The 15,726-nt window shown below is 52.0% G+C and overlaps 1 protein-coding gene across 1 annotated transcript; it reads right to left on the bottom strand.

The window, feature by feature from the left end:
* Positions 1-5,512: 5,512 nt before the first annotated feature.
* CRYZ (crystallin zeta) lies at positions 5,513-15,648 on the bottom strand. Its single transcript, XM_054165037.1, has 9 exons — positions 15,615-15,648; positions 14,241-14,365; positions 13,097-13,249; positions 9,943-10,106; positions 9,158-9,209; positions 7,369-7,518; positions 6,881-6,982; positions 6,697-6,792; positions 5,513-6,139 (listed from the first exon to the last, which is right to left on the bottom strand). Exons 2-9 carry the CDS (start codon positions 14,349-14,351, stop codon positions 5,978-5,980), a joined length of 990 nt encoding a protein of 329 aa, XP_054021012.1. The 5' UTR covers positions 14,352-14,365; positions 15,615-15,648; the 3' UTR covers positions 5,513-5,977.
* Between the last annotated feature and the right edge of the window lie 78 nt (positions 15,649-15,726).

A 15,726-nucleotide genomic window follows, 5' to 3' on the forward strand; every position in this document is an offset into this window, starting at 1 on the left:
GCGGGGCCGAGGCTCCCTCCGCCAATGGCCGCCGAGGGGTGGGCCGGGCCGGGGTTCCCCCCGCCGCGAGTGACGTCACGGAGGGTCCCGGGGCGAGACCGACCCACCTCGGGGGTCCCTCAGCCCCGAGCTGCTCCTTCACCGGCCGGCCACGGCTGTCAGCCTCTGCCCGGAGCCGGACACGGGCACCCAAAACGTCGAGGGAAGCCCCCCGGCTCTCCGGCGCGGGCCCGGTTCCTGCAGCCGCAGCCCGTGGACTGGCACAGCCCCGGCTCCGCGCTGTCAGGACGGGCCGCAGGGTGGGAACACGCTGAGCTGCTGTGTCTCCAGGGGAAGGGAGAGGGAAAGGGGAGAAACGCGGGTAAAAAAGCCAGAGAAAGGGAAAAGACGGGGGAGGGGGAGTAAACCGGGAAATAAAAACGGGAGAGAAACGGGAGAGGAAGGGGAGAGAAACGGGAGAGGAAGGGGAGAGAAACGGGAAAGGAGGAAGGGAATAAAGGGGGGGAGGGCAGAAGGAGATAAGAGGTAAAAAGGATGGAGAAGGGATTTTGCTCCAACGCAGACCCATGAACTTAGCACTACAGCACAGCAAGTGCTGAGATGCACAATGACGTCAAACACCCACCCCGATTCCCATTCCTTCTGTTCAAACAGCAAGGAAGGCAGCAAGGTGTGCACCTCAGTGCCCTCTGTATATCCTGACAGGAAGGAGATGCCATGGCCCAGCCATGCCCCTGGTTCCCCTCTCGCTTCGCTGTTGTGGGTCAGGCTGAAGCACAGACACACAGGGGCAAGGCACTGAGCACAGGGACTCAAGGACAGGGACTGCCTTCCACCTGTTGTACTTGCTCCACAGTGTCAAAGGACTTCCACTGTCCACAGGGTCTTTGTTACCATGATCTGCCTGCACTTAATACTGATTTGTCTTTTGTAAAAGCAGCAACTATTTACTGTGCCTCTCTGCAGCACACGAAGTCAGGAGCACATGCAGGGACCACGATGGCAGTGGAGGAAGGATGCTCTCAATGGCTGGAAAGCACAGGCAGCATTTCTTTTGGACACACTGATACTAACAATGAGCAGCTGCTTTTCCAGACAGAAACATGTGCAGCACGAGTTTCCAGACCATGGTGTGTGCACACAGAAGCACCCTCTGAATTCCAAACCTTGCCTGCACACAGAGGCCAGCACAGTAGTGAGAGCCTCTGCACTCTGTCCCACCACCCACAGCAGCACCAAGCAGACCCTCACTGGGAACTGCTGCTTCAGAAATCCCATCTGCTTAAATCAAGACAAACCTCCCAGGGATAAAATAGCTAACAGGGGGTTGTGCCTCTGTGCTCAGCACTGGTTAGGCCACACCTTGAGTCCTGTGTCCAGTTCTGGGCTCCTCAATTCAAGAAGGACATCGAGACAGTTGAACGTGTCCAGAGAAGGGCAGTGAGGCTGGGGAGAGGCCTCGAGCATAGCCCTGTGAGGAGAGGCTGAGGGAGCTGGGGTTGCTTAGCCTGGAGAAGAGGAGGTTCAGGGCAGACCTTCTTGCTCTCTCCAACTCCCTGAAGGGAGGTTGTAGCCAGCTGGGGGTTGGTCTCTTCTCCCAGGCAAGCAGCACCAGAACAAGAGGACACAGTCTCAAGCTGTGCCAGGGGAGGTTTAGACTGGAGGTGAGGAGAAAGTTCTTCCCAGAGAGAGTTGTTAGCTGTTGGAATGTGCTGCCCAGGGAGGTGGTGGAGTCCCCATCCCTGGAGGTGTTCAAGAGGGGACTGGACGTGGCACTTGGTGCCATGGTTTAGTTAGTCAGGAGGTGTTGGGTGACAGGTTGGACTTGATGATCTTTGAGGTCTCTTCCAACCTTATTGACTGTATGCTTCTAATTATTCTGCCTAATTCAATTGTCTGGGAATCTCACTCTCTCCCACCATCCTTCCCTGCTGTGTTGAGGGGACAGTATATCCTACAAGGAGAGCTGAACCAAGGGCTCTTGGGGGTGACAGACTCTCTGGATGAGTGATTTGCACAGATCAGACACAGCCAAAAGACCAGCCCAAAGTGTGCCAAATAACAGCTCTCAGAAATAAAGCTGCAGCAGCTGAAGCAGGCACCTAGCCAGGGTGATTCTCCCTGCACTGGACGCCAGTGAGTGACAGAGAACACAGCCTGCAGCACCCCTCCACAGCCCAATCATTCCCCCTCACATCACAGTTAAAGTGGGTTTGCACTAATGCACAAGGGCTGGACTGCTACAGCCAAGTCAGGGCTACTCCAGTGCCCCCCTCCCTCAGCATGACAGTGGTGACCAGACCTTATGCTCCCACCAGCTGGAACCCAGCCCCATTTCTACAACATCAGCAGCCAGATCCTCTGAGACACCTCCCTGCTGCCCACAGCACCACTGCAGCCCCACACCTCACACACCTCCCTGCTGCCCACAGCACCACTGCAGCCCCACACCTCACACACCTCCCTGCTGCCCACAGCACCACTGCAGCCCCACACCTCACACACCTCCCTGCTGCCCACAGCACCACTGCAGCCCCACACCTCACCCACCTCCCTGCTGCCCACAGCACCACTGCAGCCCCACACCTCACCCACCTCCTGCTGCCCACAGCACCACTGCAGCCCCACACCTCACACACCTCCCTGCTGCCCACAGCACCACTGCAGCCCCACACCTCACACACCTCCCTGCTGCCCACAGCACCACTGCAGCCCCACACCTCACACACCTCCCTGCTGCCCACAGCACCACTGCAGCCCCACACCTCACCCACCTCCCTGCTGCCCACAGCACCACTGCAGCCCCACACCTCACCCACCTCCTGCTGCCCACAGCACCACTGCAGCCCCACACCTCACCCACCTCCCTGCTGCCCACAGCACCACTGCAGCCCCACACCTCACCCACCTCCCTGCTGCCCACAGCACCACTGCAGCCCCACACCTCACACACCTCCCTGCTGCCCACAGCACCACTGCAGCTCCACATCTTCCTGCCCAGCACTGCCTGGTTGGTGCCATTCACACAGCTGCTGCCAAAAGCAAACCAAACCATTCCATCTGCACCACCAAAGCCACAGAAGAGCTGCATGTTGTGTGACATCTCCTTGCACAGCAGGCTGGGCTGTGCTGACTCTGCTGGGCTCTGCCTGTGCAGAGAGAAGCAGCACTGCCACCAAACCAGCAGAGCCACTCTGACACCTTCTGGTGAGAAGCCCCAGAACAAGTACTACCTCCAGGAGCAGTGATGCAAAGAGCTGCTCTGAATTAGAATCACAAATCACAGGCTGCTTTGGGTTGAAGGCATCTTAGAGGTCACCTGGTCCAACTCCCCTGCCAGGGTAAGGGACACCTTTTACTAGACCAGGTTGCTCAAGGCCTCATCCAGCCTGGCCTTGAACACTTCCAGGGAGGAGGCATCCACAACCCCCCTGGGCAACCTGTTCCAGTGCCTCACCACCCTCCTGGGGAAGAATTTCTTCCTAATATGTCATCTACCTCCAGCTTCTTCCAGTTTGAAGCCATCACCCCTCATCCTGTCACTCTAGGCCTTTGTAACAAGAGCACAGAGGCAGCACTAGGCAAGAAAAGAGCCACTGTAAATCATAAGCCTCTCATTCATAGAAAACCCTCTGCCCAAAGGCCACATTTAAAGGAATGAAATATTTCAAAGCATGCAATGTACAAACCCTCACTTAAATCCTGATGATCTGAGGCTGCTGGGGACAGGGTTTCTGTCTTTGCAGATATATGTGTATCTGCTTGTGGTATGCTACAATAGTGATTCACTTGTGGGTTTAAATTCCCACCTGAGCAGCAGCCCCAGAAACAGTAACATGGCATTAAAAGAGACCTTTGCCTGGCAAAGCCCTGACACTGCAAACCTGACCTTTGAGCTCAACAACAAACCCTCTGTGCAAACCCAGAGACCAGGCACAGGTTTGGGTCTTGTTTGGGACTTGTCTGCCAAGTACAACAAAGGCATTTGAACACCAGCAAGGGTTCAGCAGGAGCTGCTGTCTACAGCTACCGGAAGGGAGGTTGTAGCCAGGTGGGGGTTGGGCTCTTCTCCCAGGCAACCACCAACCAAACAAGAGGACACAGTCCCCAGTTGTGCCAGAGGAGGTTTAGGCTCAAGGTGAGGAGAAAGTTCTTCCCAGCAAGAGAGATTGGCCCTTGGGATGTGCTGCCCAGGGAGGTGGTGGAGTCCCTGTGCCTGGAGGTGTTCAAAAAATGCTTGGATGTGGCACTTGGAGCCATGGTTTAGTTGATCAGATGGTGTTGGGTGAGAGGTTGGACTTGATCTTGAAGGTCTTTTCCAACCTGGTTAATTCTATTCTCTAACAGTAACATCAGCAAGAGTTCAGCAGGAACAGTCACATCATCCAGGGTTCAGCAGGAAGAGCACTCTGTTTGCTGAAAGGAGCCAGTTGTTCCTAGAGGACATGCAGGTAAATGAATCCATTTCAGGCTCCAGGAAGCTGAGTGACATGTGCAGGACATGTTCCTAGAGGACATGCAGGTAAATGAATCCATTTCAGGCTCCAGGAAGCTGAGTGACAGGATTTGATTTCTGCCAGCCACAGCCAGCCACATCCTGGTCAGGTAAGCACTAAACCACAGTGCTAAGATCTGATTGTCAAACTTACCATGAGAAAGATCATGGGGGCCCTCTCTTACCTTAATATTTTAACAAGGGAACAGAAACAGAGAGGAGAAATCCAGACATTGCCAATTCTTTTCTGAGCTTAGAGTAAACCAAATGCCAGCAGACAAGAATGCCTGTCCAGAGACAAACCACAACTCAGAGCAGGGCAGTGTGATGAAGACAGCACCCTGAGGAAGCTGTGCATGCCTTCAAAGCATGTGTGCTGGTCTGCAACACGGTGACACCACTGAATCCAGCCTCAGTGGTAAAAAGCAAGCAGCCTCCACAGACAAAAATACTTCCAAAGAGCTTCTGTTCAGTAAGGACTCACTTTTCCCTCAAAGGAACAGGAAACCTTGTCCCTGAAGCTGAGAAAATCCTTCTGCAAGTGATGACTTCCCTGCTCATTAGAGAATCACACCATTAAAAGCAGTGCCTGAAATAACAAACAGTACTTTGAGGGCACAAGCTGCCAACACACCACAGAGAATTGCCCTTCCTTAATGGGATTGTATTTGGCACAAGTCAACAATGCACACACTTTCATGGAGGGAGTAACAAGACTTCTCAGCACCCATGGGAGCAGTGTAGCCTCTCTCTTCTCAGCACAGCCAGGGCTTCAGGTGACTTCAAATTCAACAAAGCTCACAGGAAGAACTGCAGTCCTCTCTAGCCAGCCACTTCCCCTCCAGGAATCAGCTGCTCCTGCCAACATCCTCAGCTGCAAAGTAGCAAATATTAACTTCAGGGTTATGGTGGTTTGGAGTTAACTGGGGCACTCTCACCCCAGGTACTCAGGCAGGCAGAGCAGAACTGCTTCTGCTTCCCAACAGCTCACACTTGAGAGATTCTTTGGCTGTCTTTTGAACTGGAAAGTGCACGACGCTGTCAGTAAAAGCCTTTATTCCAAGTAAATGATGTGACAAAAGATGAACAAGATTAATGTTGTGGCTACAGAATGTACATAGTTCTATCCTAGGGGCACACACATGGGCAGCTCTATCTGTATGTGCTTACAAACCAGGTGGCACTACCTGCAGTGGCCTCCCTGTCACTTCACATTGAGCACAAGATCCAGATATTCGTTTCCCTGCACCTCAAAGCCACACCAGCAGACACATCAGACAAAAAAGCAGCTCCCCAAATCACTGAAAAGTATATGCAACCCTGATCATCAGAAAATGTTGGGAATTAATGCAATTAATTAACCTAAGGTGGCCTTTGCTGTCACTGTCAAACCTGATCAAAGGATGCTTGGTAACACCCAGTCGATGAATCGTGGAAGCAAAGGTGCAGCTACAGCAGCCACAAAGCAAATGGCAAAGGACTTCATGGAACCAGCACCATCTTTCCTCGAGCCCCACTGCAGTGAATGATGTCTTCATGAGCCTTCACCACCTTCTCCAGGGGATATTCAGAGCCCACAGCTGGTTTCAGCCAGCCAGCCTCTATGCCATCAAAGACTGCCGTGGCACACTCACGCCTCTCCTCCTGCGTGCAATCAAGGCAACATTTACCACACTGTAGAGCAGCATTGGCCACTTGTGCCGAGTGTTAAACCAAGTTTCACAACCCAAAATGGTTTCATCATGTTAAGAAAGAATAGGATAGAATTAACCAGGTTGGAAAAGACCTCAGAGATCATTGAGTCCAACCTATCACCCACCACCATCTCATCAACTCAACCATGGCACCAAGTGCCTCAGCCAGGCTCTTCCTAAACACCTCCCTGGGCAGCACATTCCAAGAGCCAATCTCTCTTGCTGGGAAGAATTTCTCCCTGACATCCAGCCTAAACCTCCCCTGGCACAGCTTGGGACTGTGTCCTCTTGTTCTGGTGCTGCTTGCCTGGGAGAAGAGACCAACCCCCACCTGGCTGCAACCTCCCTTCAGGTAGTTGTAGATGGCAACAAGGTCTCCCCTGAGCCTCTTTGCTTACAGTGAAATTCTGCAGTCACCCCTGCAAATGATTCTACAGGATTCTAACAGGAAGCAGAGAGGTGTTGGCATCCCAACAAAACATTCTTTACAACAAACAGGATTCTTACCTCAGTTGCAAGAAACAGACCAACTCCAATGATGCTGGACTCTTTACTCATGGTGTCCCTTGGATTGATCTCAATGGGACCTCTGCAGCCCACAATCTGTTACAAAGGAGTTGAGAGAGAAGCTCCAATGGCTGAATTGTGTCACTAAATGCACAGGGTGAAGTCAGTGACAGCAAGTGCTCACCATCACCCTTCCTCCACAGGACAGCAGCTGCAAGTCAGTAGCCAGGTTGATGTTGGAGAGCATCTCTATTATTATATCAACTCCTTCCATTCCTGTGTATTCCTGCAGAGGACACAACAGGCTGTAAAACCACCCCAGTTAGTGCTTGGGTTCCACTCTCCATTTCATGTGCTACAGATAATGGACATTTCTACAGCCTACATTTTAGATGCACCTTTGTGCAAGGCTGACAGCTAAGCAGTTTAATTTCAGCAGATTTTTGATATGCTGAATGATGACCTCTTGCTGGGATGCAAGAGCTGCTAAATCACAGCTGCCACTGCCTGGGCAGAAGGCTCAGCTTCTCCAGCCTGGACAAGCTTTTCCTTGTGTGAAAATGAAAAAGGCAGGGCACTATTGCTCCTGCATAAATCTGCTCTAAAACACTTCCACAAACAACTGTTCTGTTAGTAAGAAAAACACTTCACCTAGCCTTGGGGCATGCTTACCTTGATTTTACTGATGTAATTAGCTTCCCTGTGGTTAAATGCTTGGTGGGCACCGTTCCTCAGAACCGTGTTCATGCCTTCCTCAGTTCCTGCTGTACCCAAAACCTTTAAACCACAAGCTCTGGCAATCTGACAGGTTGCTATTCCCACCTGAGGAGAAGGGAAAACAGAAAAATAAAAAAAACCCAAAACAAAACAGAAAAGAAGAAGGAGGAGGAGGAGAAGCAAGGGAAAGAAAGAAGGAGGAGGAGGAGAAGAAGCAAGGGAAAGAAAGAAGGAGCAGGAGGAGGAGGAGAAGCAAGGGGAAGAAGGAAGAGGAGGAGAAGCAAGGGGAAGAAGGAAGAGGAGGAGAAGCAAGGGGAAGAAGGAAGAGGAGGAGAAGCAAGGGGAAGAAGGAAGAAGGAGGAGAAGCAAGGGGAAGAAGGAAGAAGGAGGAGGAGAAGAAGCAAGGGAAAGAAGGAAGGAGGAGGAGGAGGAGAAGCAAGGGAAGGAAGGAAGAAGGAGGAGGAGGAGAAGCAAGGGAAGGAAGGAAGAAAGAGGAGGAGGAGAAGCAAGGGAAGGAAGGAAGAAGGAGGAGGAGAAGAAGAAAGGGAAAGAAGGAAGAAGGAGGAGGAGAAGAAGAAAGGGAAAGAAAGAAGAAGGAGGAGGAGAAGAAGAAAGAAAGAAGAAAGTCCTTTTTTTCCCCGACTTTCTCAGCATTTGAAATAGAAAATATTCTACCAGCAACTTGACAAATCCCCATCTAAAAGGCTGGCCTGGTAACAATTCTTTTTTAGCCACAGTAAGTAGCTGGGGTCTTTAAAATGGCCAAATAGCCTTTAAAAAGAGGGACCTCTAAAGGTCACCTAGTCCAGCACTACATCCAGTTGAAGGGAAAAAAACAAGGAGGCTATGATGCTGTCATTTTGCTGTCACAGAATGAGATCTCAACTGCTGCTCACACCAGGCTGTCATAATCACCTTCTAATTAAGGAAACTTTGCCCATTTATAGCAGCTGCTTGGTGCATCGACAGAAGCTGAGTGACAAGGTGCAGAGTATGAAGGACTCCAGAAGCAGTCTTCCACTTCTGCTGAAGTCCAGAGGAAAATGTTTCCCCTTGAGAACAGTCAGACATTGGAATCATCTCCCAAGGGAAATGATGGATTCCCCTACACTGGGCAGACTCAGCTTGCCAGGGTGCTGGGCCATCTCATTTCAACCACACCATCACCTAGCAAGATTGGACCAGATGATCCATGGGGTCCCTTCCAACCTGGCATTCTGGGATTCTGTGAGGATTAATCAAACTAGGAGGTGGTGTGAAACAGATCTGAAGTTAGCTGGTCCTGTAAAAGCAAGGCAAACCCTATGTTCAGTTTCACACAGCATGGAGGAATGAATTGACACATTCCAGTATGTCTCTCTGTGCTAGGAGGGAAGAACATCTCAGAAATGCACCAGTGATCACTGCTCCAAGAACTGAGAACAACCTGCACACATTTTAAAGTGACAGCTTTTGAGTTTTGCCTCAGGAGATGGGTTATAAAGCTTCTGGAATAACTTCTGACTGCAGCAAGGTGGCTTTTCTCATGTGAACCTCAGTATTCAGTGCCTTACACAATCACTTGTGGCAGTTCCAGAGTTACTTGGAATAATGAATGGGGTTTGCTCCAAGGAAAGCCACCTCAGTTGTCTGAAATAAAAACCTAAGGTGGTGAATCCATTAATTGATATTAACCATGAATCCCATTGCAGGTACAAGGAGAGAGAGCAGCACTTCATACAGCTTTCCCTCTGGCAGTACTTACTCCTCCACTGGCACCATGCACCAGCACGCTCTCCCCTGCCCTGGCACGCCCTCTGCATGGAGAACAGAAAACACTGGCATTAATTAAGCCCCAGACTGCAAATCCTGACATCCAATCTCATCTGTCACCCAGCAGTTCCAATGTATGGTATGGCTAACCAGGTATAATCAGCCTCCTTGGAGGCAAAATAAACTGCAGCACTTAAAAATTTCAGTACTATGCAATTATGTCAACAGGTAGCAGACTGGTACTGAGCCTCAGTTCCAGGTCTGCAGCTGTCACAGATCCCAACACAAACCCCACTGGCTCCAGTCATTTGTTCTACCAAACTAAGCCAGCTCCCCAGTGCTAAGCTCTCACCCAGCCTAGCATTCACTGTTGTGTTGTACCCAGAGTCTCTCTGGCAGGGAGAGGCTGGTGAAGGGAAGAGGTGGGTCTGCTCTGCACCACACTGCCTGTTTACTTCAGAAATTAATTACTGCTTCTCTCCCCCAGCTAAACCACCAGTGAGTGCTGAAAGAGAGTTACATGGTTTATTACATGGCACTTAACCAAAGCAGCCTCTCCAGGTCTGTTCACTTAAGAAGAAACAAATAACAGGGAAACACAGGCACCAGCTTCTAGGTAGCAATTATCTGACAATTCCATCAGCACAACAAATGTGTTTCAAACACTTCCCACTCACTGATCTCCCCACCACCACCTTCTTTACAGAACAGAAACATGGGCCTCAACAGCTTCAGCACTGAGAAGCCACATGCACAAAGCTGGACGTGGCCCCTTACTTTTGGCACAGAGCACGGTAGGCAGTGAAATAGGGGACGGCAAGGGCTGCTCCCTGCTTGAAGTCCAGTTTGTCTGGCAAAGGGAAGACTCTGTTAGCTGCAGCAACTGCATACTCTGCATATCCTCCAGAGATGGTGTCAGTGGTAAAAACCTTGTCACCTTTCTGGAAAGGAGGGAAAGAAAGAGACAAATTCCTCACCTGCCTTATGGCCAGCAGGAGCAGGGAAGTCATTCTGCCCTGTGCTCAGCACTGCTTAGGCCACACCTTGAGTCCTGTGTCCAGTTCTGGGCTCCTCAATTCAGGAAGGACATTGAGACACTTGAATGTGTCCAGAGAAGGGCAGCAAGGCTGGGGAGAGGTCTGGAGCACAGCCCTGTGAGGAGAGGCTGAGGGAGCTGGGGTTGCTCAGCCTGGAGAAGAGGAGGCTCAGGGGAGACCTTCTTGCTCTCTCCAACTCCCTGAAGGGAGGCTGTAGCCAGGTGGGGGTTGGTCTCTTCTCCCAGGCAACCAGCACCAGAACAAGAGGACACAGTCTCAAGCTGTACCAGGGGAGGTTCAGGCTGGATGTTAGGAAGCAATTCTTCCCAGCAAGAGAGATTGGCCATTGGGATGTGCTGCCCATGGAGGTGGTGGAGTCCCCATCCCTAGAGGTGTTTAGGAAGAGCCTGGCTGAGGCACTTGGTGCCATGGTTGAGTTATTAGATGGTGTTGGGTGAGAGGCTGGACTTGATGATCTCAAAGGTCTTTTCCAACCTGGTTAATTCTCTGCTATTCTATTCTATTCATTTTCTTTATGTACATGGAGAACCAGCTCACAGGAGCTTGGGCTATTTCTAGCAGCTCTCCTATTAAAAATAACCAGTTCTATTTGTCACAGAGGAGATTTTTCTAAATGCTAATGTATACAATCAATGCAGCACAAGCCACATCATAATTATAACCCCTGAGCTACAGCCTAGCACACAAACCTACTGCCTCATTAATATTCCCCTTCGTGAAGCTGAGCACTGAAGAATTCCATCCACAGATTCCAAGTGCAAAACCTGCAAAGCTTTTACAAACACACACACAAAACATTTCTCAGTGTTTGGGTTTTCTTTAAAACATGGACAGGATCATAGAATCAATCAGGTTGGAGAAGACCTCAGAGATCATCAAGTCCAACCTATTACCTAATACCTAACACTTCCTGGCAACTAAATCATGGCTCCAAGTGCCACATCCAAGCCTTCTTTGAACACCTCCAGGCACAGGGACTCCACCACTCCCTGGGCAGCACATTCCAATGGCCAATATTTTTTTCTCTGAAGAACTTTCTCCTCACCTCTAGCCTGAACCTCCCCTGGCACAGCTTGAGATTGTGTCCTCTTGTTCTGGTGGTGCTGCTTGCCCTGGAGAAGAGACCAACCCCCACCTGGCTCCAACCTCCCTTCAGGCAGTTGTAGAGAGCAAAAAGGTCTCTCCTGAGTCTCCACTTCTCAAGGCTAAGCAACCCCAGCTCCCTCAGCCTCTCCTCCCAGGGCTGTGCTCCAGACCCCTCCCCAGCTTTCTTGCCCTTCTCTGGACACCTTCCAGCAGCTCAACATCTTTCCTGAACTGAGGAGCCCAGAACTGGACACAGGACTCAAGGTGTGGCCTAAGCAGTGCTGAGCACAGGGCAGAATGACTTCCCTGCTCCTGCTGGCCACACTGTTCCTGATGCAGGCCAAGATGCCATTGGCCTTCTTGGCCACCTAGGCACACTGCTGGCTCATGTTCAGCCTACTATCAACCAGCACCCCCAGGTCCCTTTCTGCCTGGCTGCTCTCCAGCCACTCTGACCCCAGCCTGTAGCACTGCCTGGGGTTGTTGTGACCAAAGTGCAGCACCCAGCACTTTGACTGGTTCAGTGCCACCCTGCTGGACTCTGCCCATCTGTCCAGCCTGTCAAGGTCCCTCTGCAGAGCTCTCCTACCCTCTAACAGATCAACTCCTGCCCCCAGCTTTGTGTCATCTGCAAATTCACTAATGGTGGGCTCAATCCCCTCACCAAGATCATCAGTAAAGATACTGAATAGGATTGGGCCCAGCACTGATCCTGGGGGACACCACTAGTGACTGGCCTCCAGCTGCAGGAACACTCTTAATGCACCCTCAGGCAACTAGAGTATGACCCACAGTGCAGAGGGCTGTGTCTCAGGCACTGTGAGTGTGCAAATGCAGGAGCTACTCAGAGCTTCCAGGGTGCCTCTCCTGCATGCACCAAGCTCATCAACTCTCTGTCCCTCTCCTTCAAGCAAAGAGCATTATAATTGCCATCAGGAACAAGAAGCACACAGAACACATAGGGCAAACTACTGATAAGAAAATATACAGAATACAGAATTAACCAGGATGGAAAAACCCTTCAAGGTCATCAAGTCCAACCTCTCACCCAACACCATCTAATCAACTCAACCATGGCACCAAGTGCCTGTATGAATAAACAGGATTCTTCTCTCCAGATGACCACATCTCTCATTTCTCCTGCAACAGACACAATCACTTCCAAGTCAGGAACCCTCAACACAATTTCAACTGCTGTTTTGTGACCTGGGACCATCAGCCTAGTGATCTGAAGGCAAGAACCCATGCAAAAACTGAGTTAATTTCCCTGATGTCTTTGAGCAAACTGACAACTGCCTTCTCCTGCCCAAGACTTTCACTCTGAGAATCATTGAATTGTTTGGGTTGGAAAAGGCCTCTAAGATCACTGGGTCCAATCTTCAACCCAAGACCACCATGGCCACTAAGCCATGCCCCAAAGTGCCACGGCCACATGCTTCTGGAACACCTCCAGGCACAGTGATGGAGAACAATCTAAGTGAAATGACTACATTGGAGTTAATGAAGTATTTTTAACACTTTTAATGACAAATGTGCAATTTATGGTGCTTTCTAAAGCTATCTCCAAACCAGCCTTTCATTTCTCACTCCTGCATGAAACCATCACCTCAGACAGGAAGCATCCCACATCAAACACTTGTGTGACGCCACAAGAGCAGTTCTGCAGCACAACTTTCCTACACCCAGCACCACTGCTCTGAGCAGAGGAAATGCAGTGCCTAGCCCCAGGAGCAGCAGTCACACACTGTGAGGACCCAACAAACCCTAATGAAGTAAAGCATAGATACCTTGAAGGCTGTGACATGCTCCCCAACACTCTCTATGACCCCAGCCACATCTGTGCCAGGGGTGTAGGGTAAAGCTGGCTTGCGAGCGTAGGTTCCAGAACGAATGTAGGTCTCCACAGGATTCACCCCACAGGCATGGACTTTAATTAGCACCTAAAAGAAAAGATCACAGAATCCCAGCGTGGCAGGGCTTGCAAGGGACCTCTGGAGATCCTCCACTCCAACCCCCTGCTAAAGCAGGGGCAGCCACAGCAGCTTGCCCAGGATCACAATGCCCAGCTGGGTTTGGAAGGTCTCCAGAGAAGGAGACTCCACAACTTCTCTGGGCAGCCTGCTCCAGGGCTCCAGCACTCTCAAAGCCAACAAGTTTCTCCCCATCTTCAGATGGAACTTCCTCTGTTCCAGTTTACACCCACTGCCCCTTGTGCTACCACAGGGCACCACTGAAAAGGGACTGGCCCCATCTTCTTGACACCCACTGTTAAGGTATTGGCAAACACTGATCAGATCCCCTCTCAGCCTTCTCTTCTCCAGACTAAACAGCCCCATGCCTCTCAGTCTTGCCTCATCAGACAGATCATAGAATCAGTAAGTTTGGAAAAGACCTCAGAGATCACCTGACTGACTAACTTTCTCCTCACCTTGAGCCTAAACTTCCCCTGGGGCAGCTTGAGACTGTGTCCTCTTGTTCTGGTGCTGGCTGCCTGGGAGAAGAGACCAGCCCCCACCTGTCCGTTCCAGTCCACTGGACCCTCTCCAGTAGCTTGCTGTCCCTCTCAAACTCCAGCTAATGCTTCATTAGGGCAGAGCAGAGGGGCAGAAGAACCTCCCCCGAGAGCTCAGGATGCTTCTTGAGCAATAGTGATAAAGATTTAGTACTTGAATTCTCAGGGCAGTATCCTGGCATTTTAACTGGATTCTTAAACAGACTCAGCAAAAACACAGCCTTGACCTGAAGCCGTTTCCAGGAGCTCCTTTACTGTAGCCCCTGTCACAGTAAAGAGCCACATTTGTTCAACTCAGGATGTAGGAATGCACTGACCAGGAACTACACATTCCAGAGGGAGCTTTTTGTCCTGTACTCCTCACCCTGCTCCGAGTGCCCCTGGTGTCGTTCAGTAGCCTTACTGCAGCTCACACATACCTGGTGTTCCTTTGGACTGGGGATCACGACGTCTGACTGGAGTTTCAGCACCTCAGGGCCCCCAAATTCAAAGACCCTGACAGCTCTCATCACATTTCTGGTGGCTGCCATGGCAATCAGAGTGTCTGGGGGGAGGAACACAATGTTTATGTTACCTTCCTATTGTGTATCTTCACAATAATCACACAACTGCCTGACAAGCAACTGATTAAATGGAGCCTTGCTCCCCATTTAGAATCATAGAATCAGTCAGGGTTGGAAGGGACCACAAGGATCATCCAGTTCCAACCCCCCTGCCATGGGCAGGGACACCCCACACTAGATCAGGCTGGCCAGAGCCTCATCCAGCCTGGTCTTAAACACCTCCCTGGACAACCCATTCCAGGGCTTCACCACTCTCATGGTGAAGAACTTCCTCCTCACATCCAGCCTGAATCTCCCCACCTCCAGCTTCACTCCATCCCCCCTAGTCCTATCCCTCCCTGACATCCTCAAAAGTCCCTCCCCAGCTTTCTTGGAGCCCCCTGCAGATCCTGGAAGGCCACAATGAGGTCTCCTGGGAGCCTTCTCTTCTCCAGCCTGCACAGCCCCAACTCCCTCAGTCTGTCCTCACAGCAGAGCAGCTCCAGCCCTCTGCTCATCCTCGTGGCCTTTCTCTGGGCACCTTCCAGCACCTCCAGATCCCTCTTGTAATAGGGGCTCCAGAACTGGAGGCAGGACTCCATTTACACTTTGGGGGGCTTGGGGGTTTGTTCCAAAGTCACACAAAAGGCGTAAACTAGGCCTTTGCGTGACGTTAGGGATGCTAAGAGAATCCCACGCGAAGAGTTTATCCGTGGAAGGTGTTCCTGGGGCAGCACCCGAGAGCACCGTGCCCTGCTGCTGGGGCAGACCGCTGCTGTGGGGAGAAACAGCGGCTCCGAGCGGCTCCGCCGCGGGGCACTGCGCAAGCGGAGCAGGGGCACGGCCAAGGGAGCGCAACCTCACCTGGCTCCTGGGAGGCTCACCGGAAAACTCGGAAGGAAACGTGGCCGCAGGGAGCACAGAGCGGGAAGAACCGGGCACAGAACAAGCACCCCTGCCGCTGCAGTCCCCCGAGCTGTGCCGGCACGGCCGCGGCCCGGGCACGTCCCTGGGGTCACGGCCCGCCCCTTGTCGCCCCTCGGACACCTCCCTCCGCGCCAGTCCCCGCCCTACAGGCCAGCGCTGCCTCCCAAGAGCCGCGGAGCAAGCAGCGGCCGCGGCAGCCTGGAGTACGGTGGCCCTGTCCGTCCCAGCCTGCGGAGCCCGGCCCGGCGCAGGAGGCACCGCCGCCAGCTCGGGGCAGAGCCGAGTTCCGGTGGCCAGCGGAAGGCCCTGGCGCTCACCGCTTACCTGCCGCGGCGGCGGAGGAGGAGAGGGGCCCGGGATGAGCGGCGGCGGAGGGCGAGCGGGGCGGTGGCAGCCGGGGGGCGGTGACGGTGCCCCTGACACCCCGCCCTTCGGT

The sequence above is a fragment of the Dryobates pubescens genome, chromosome 11, assembly GCF_014839835.1.
Source record: "Dryobates pubescens isolate bDryPub1 chromosome 11, bDryPub1.pri, whole genome shotgun sequence".
NCBI classification, from domain to species: domain Eukaryota; kingdom Metazoa; phylum Chordata; class Aves; order Piciformes; family Picidae; genus Dryobates; species Dryobates pubescens.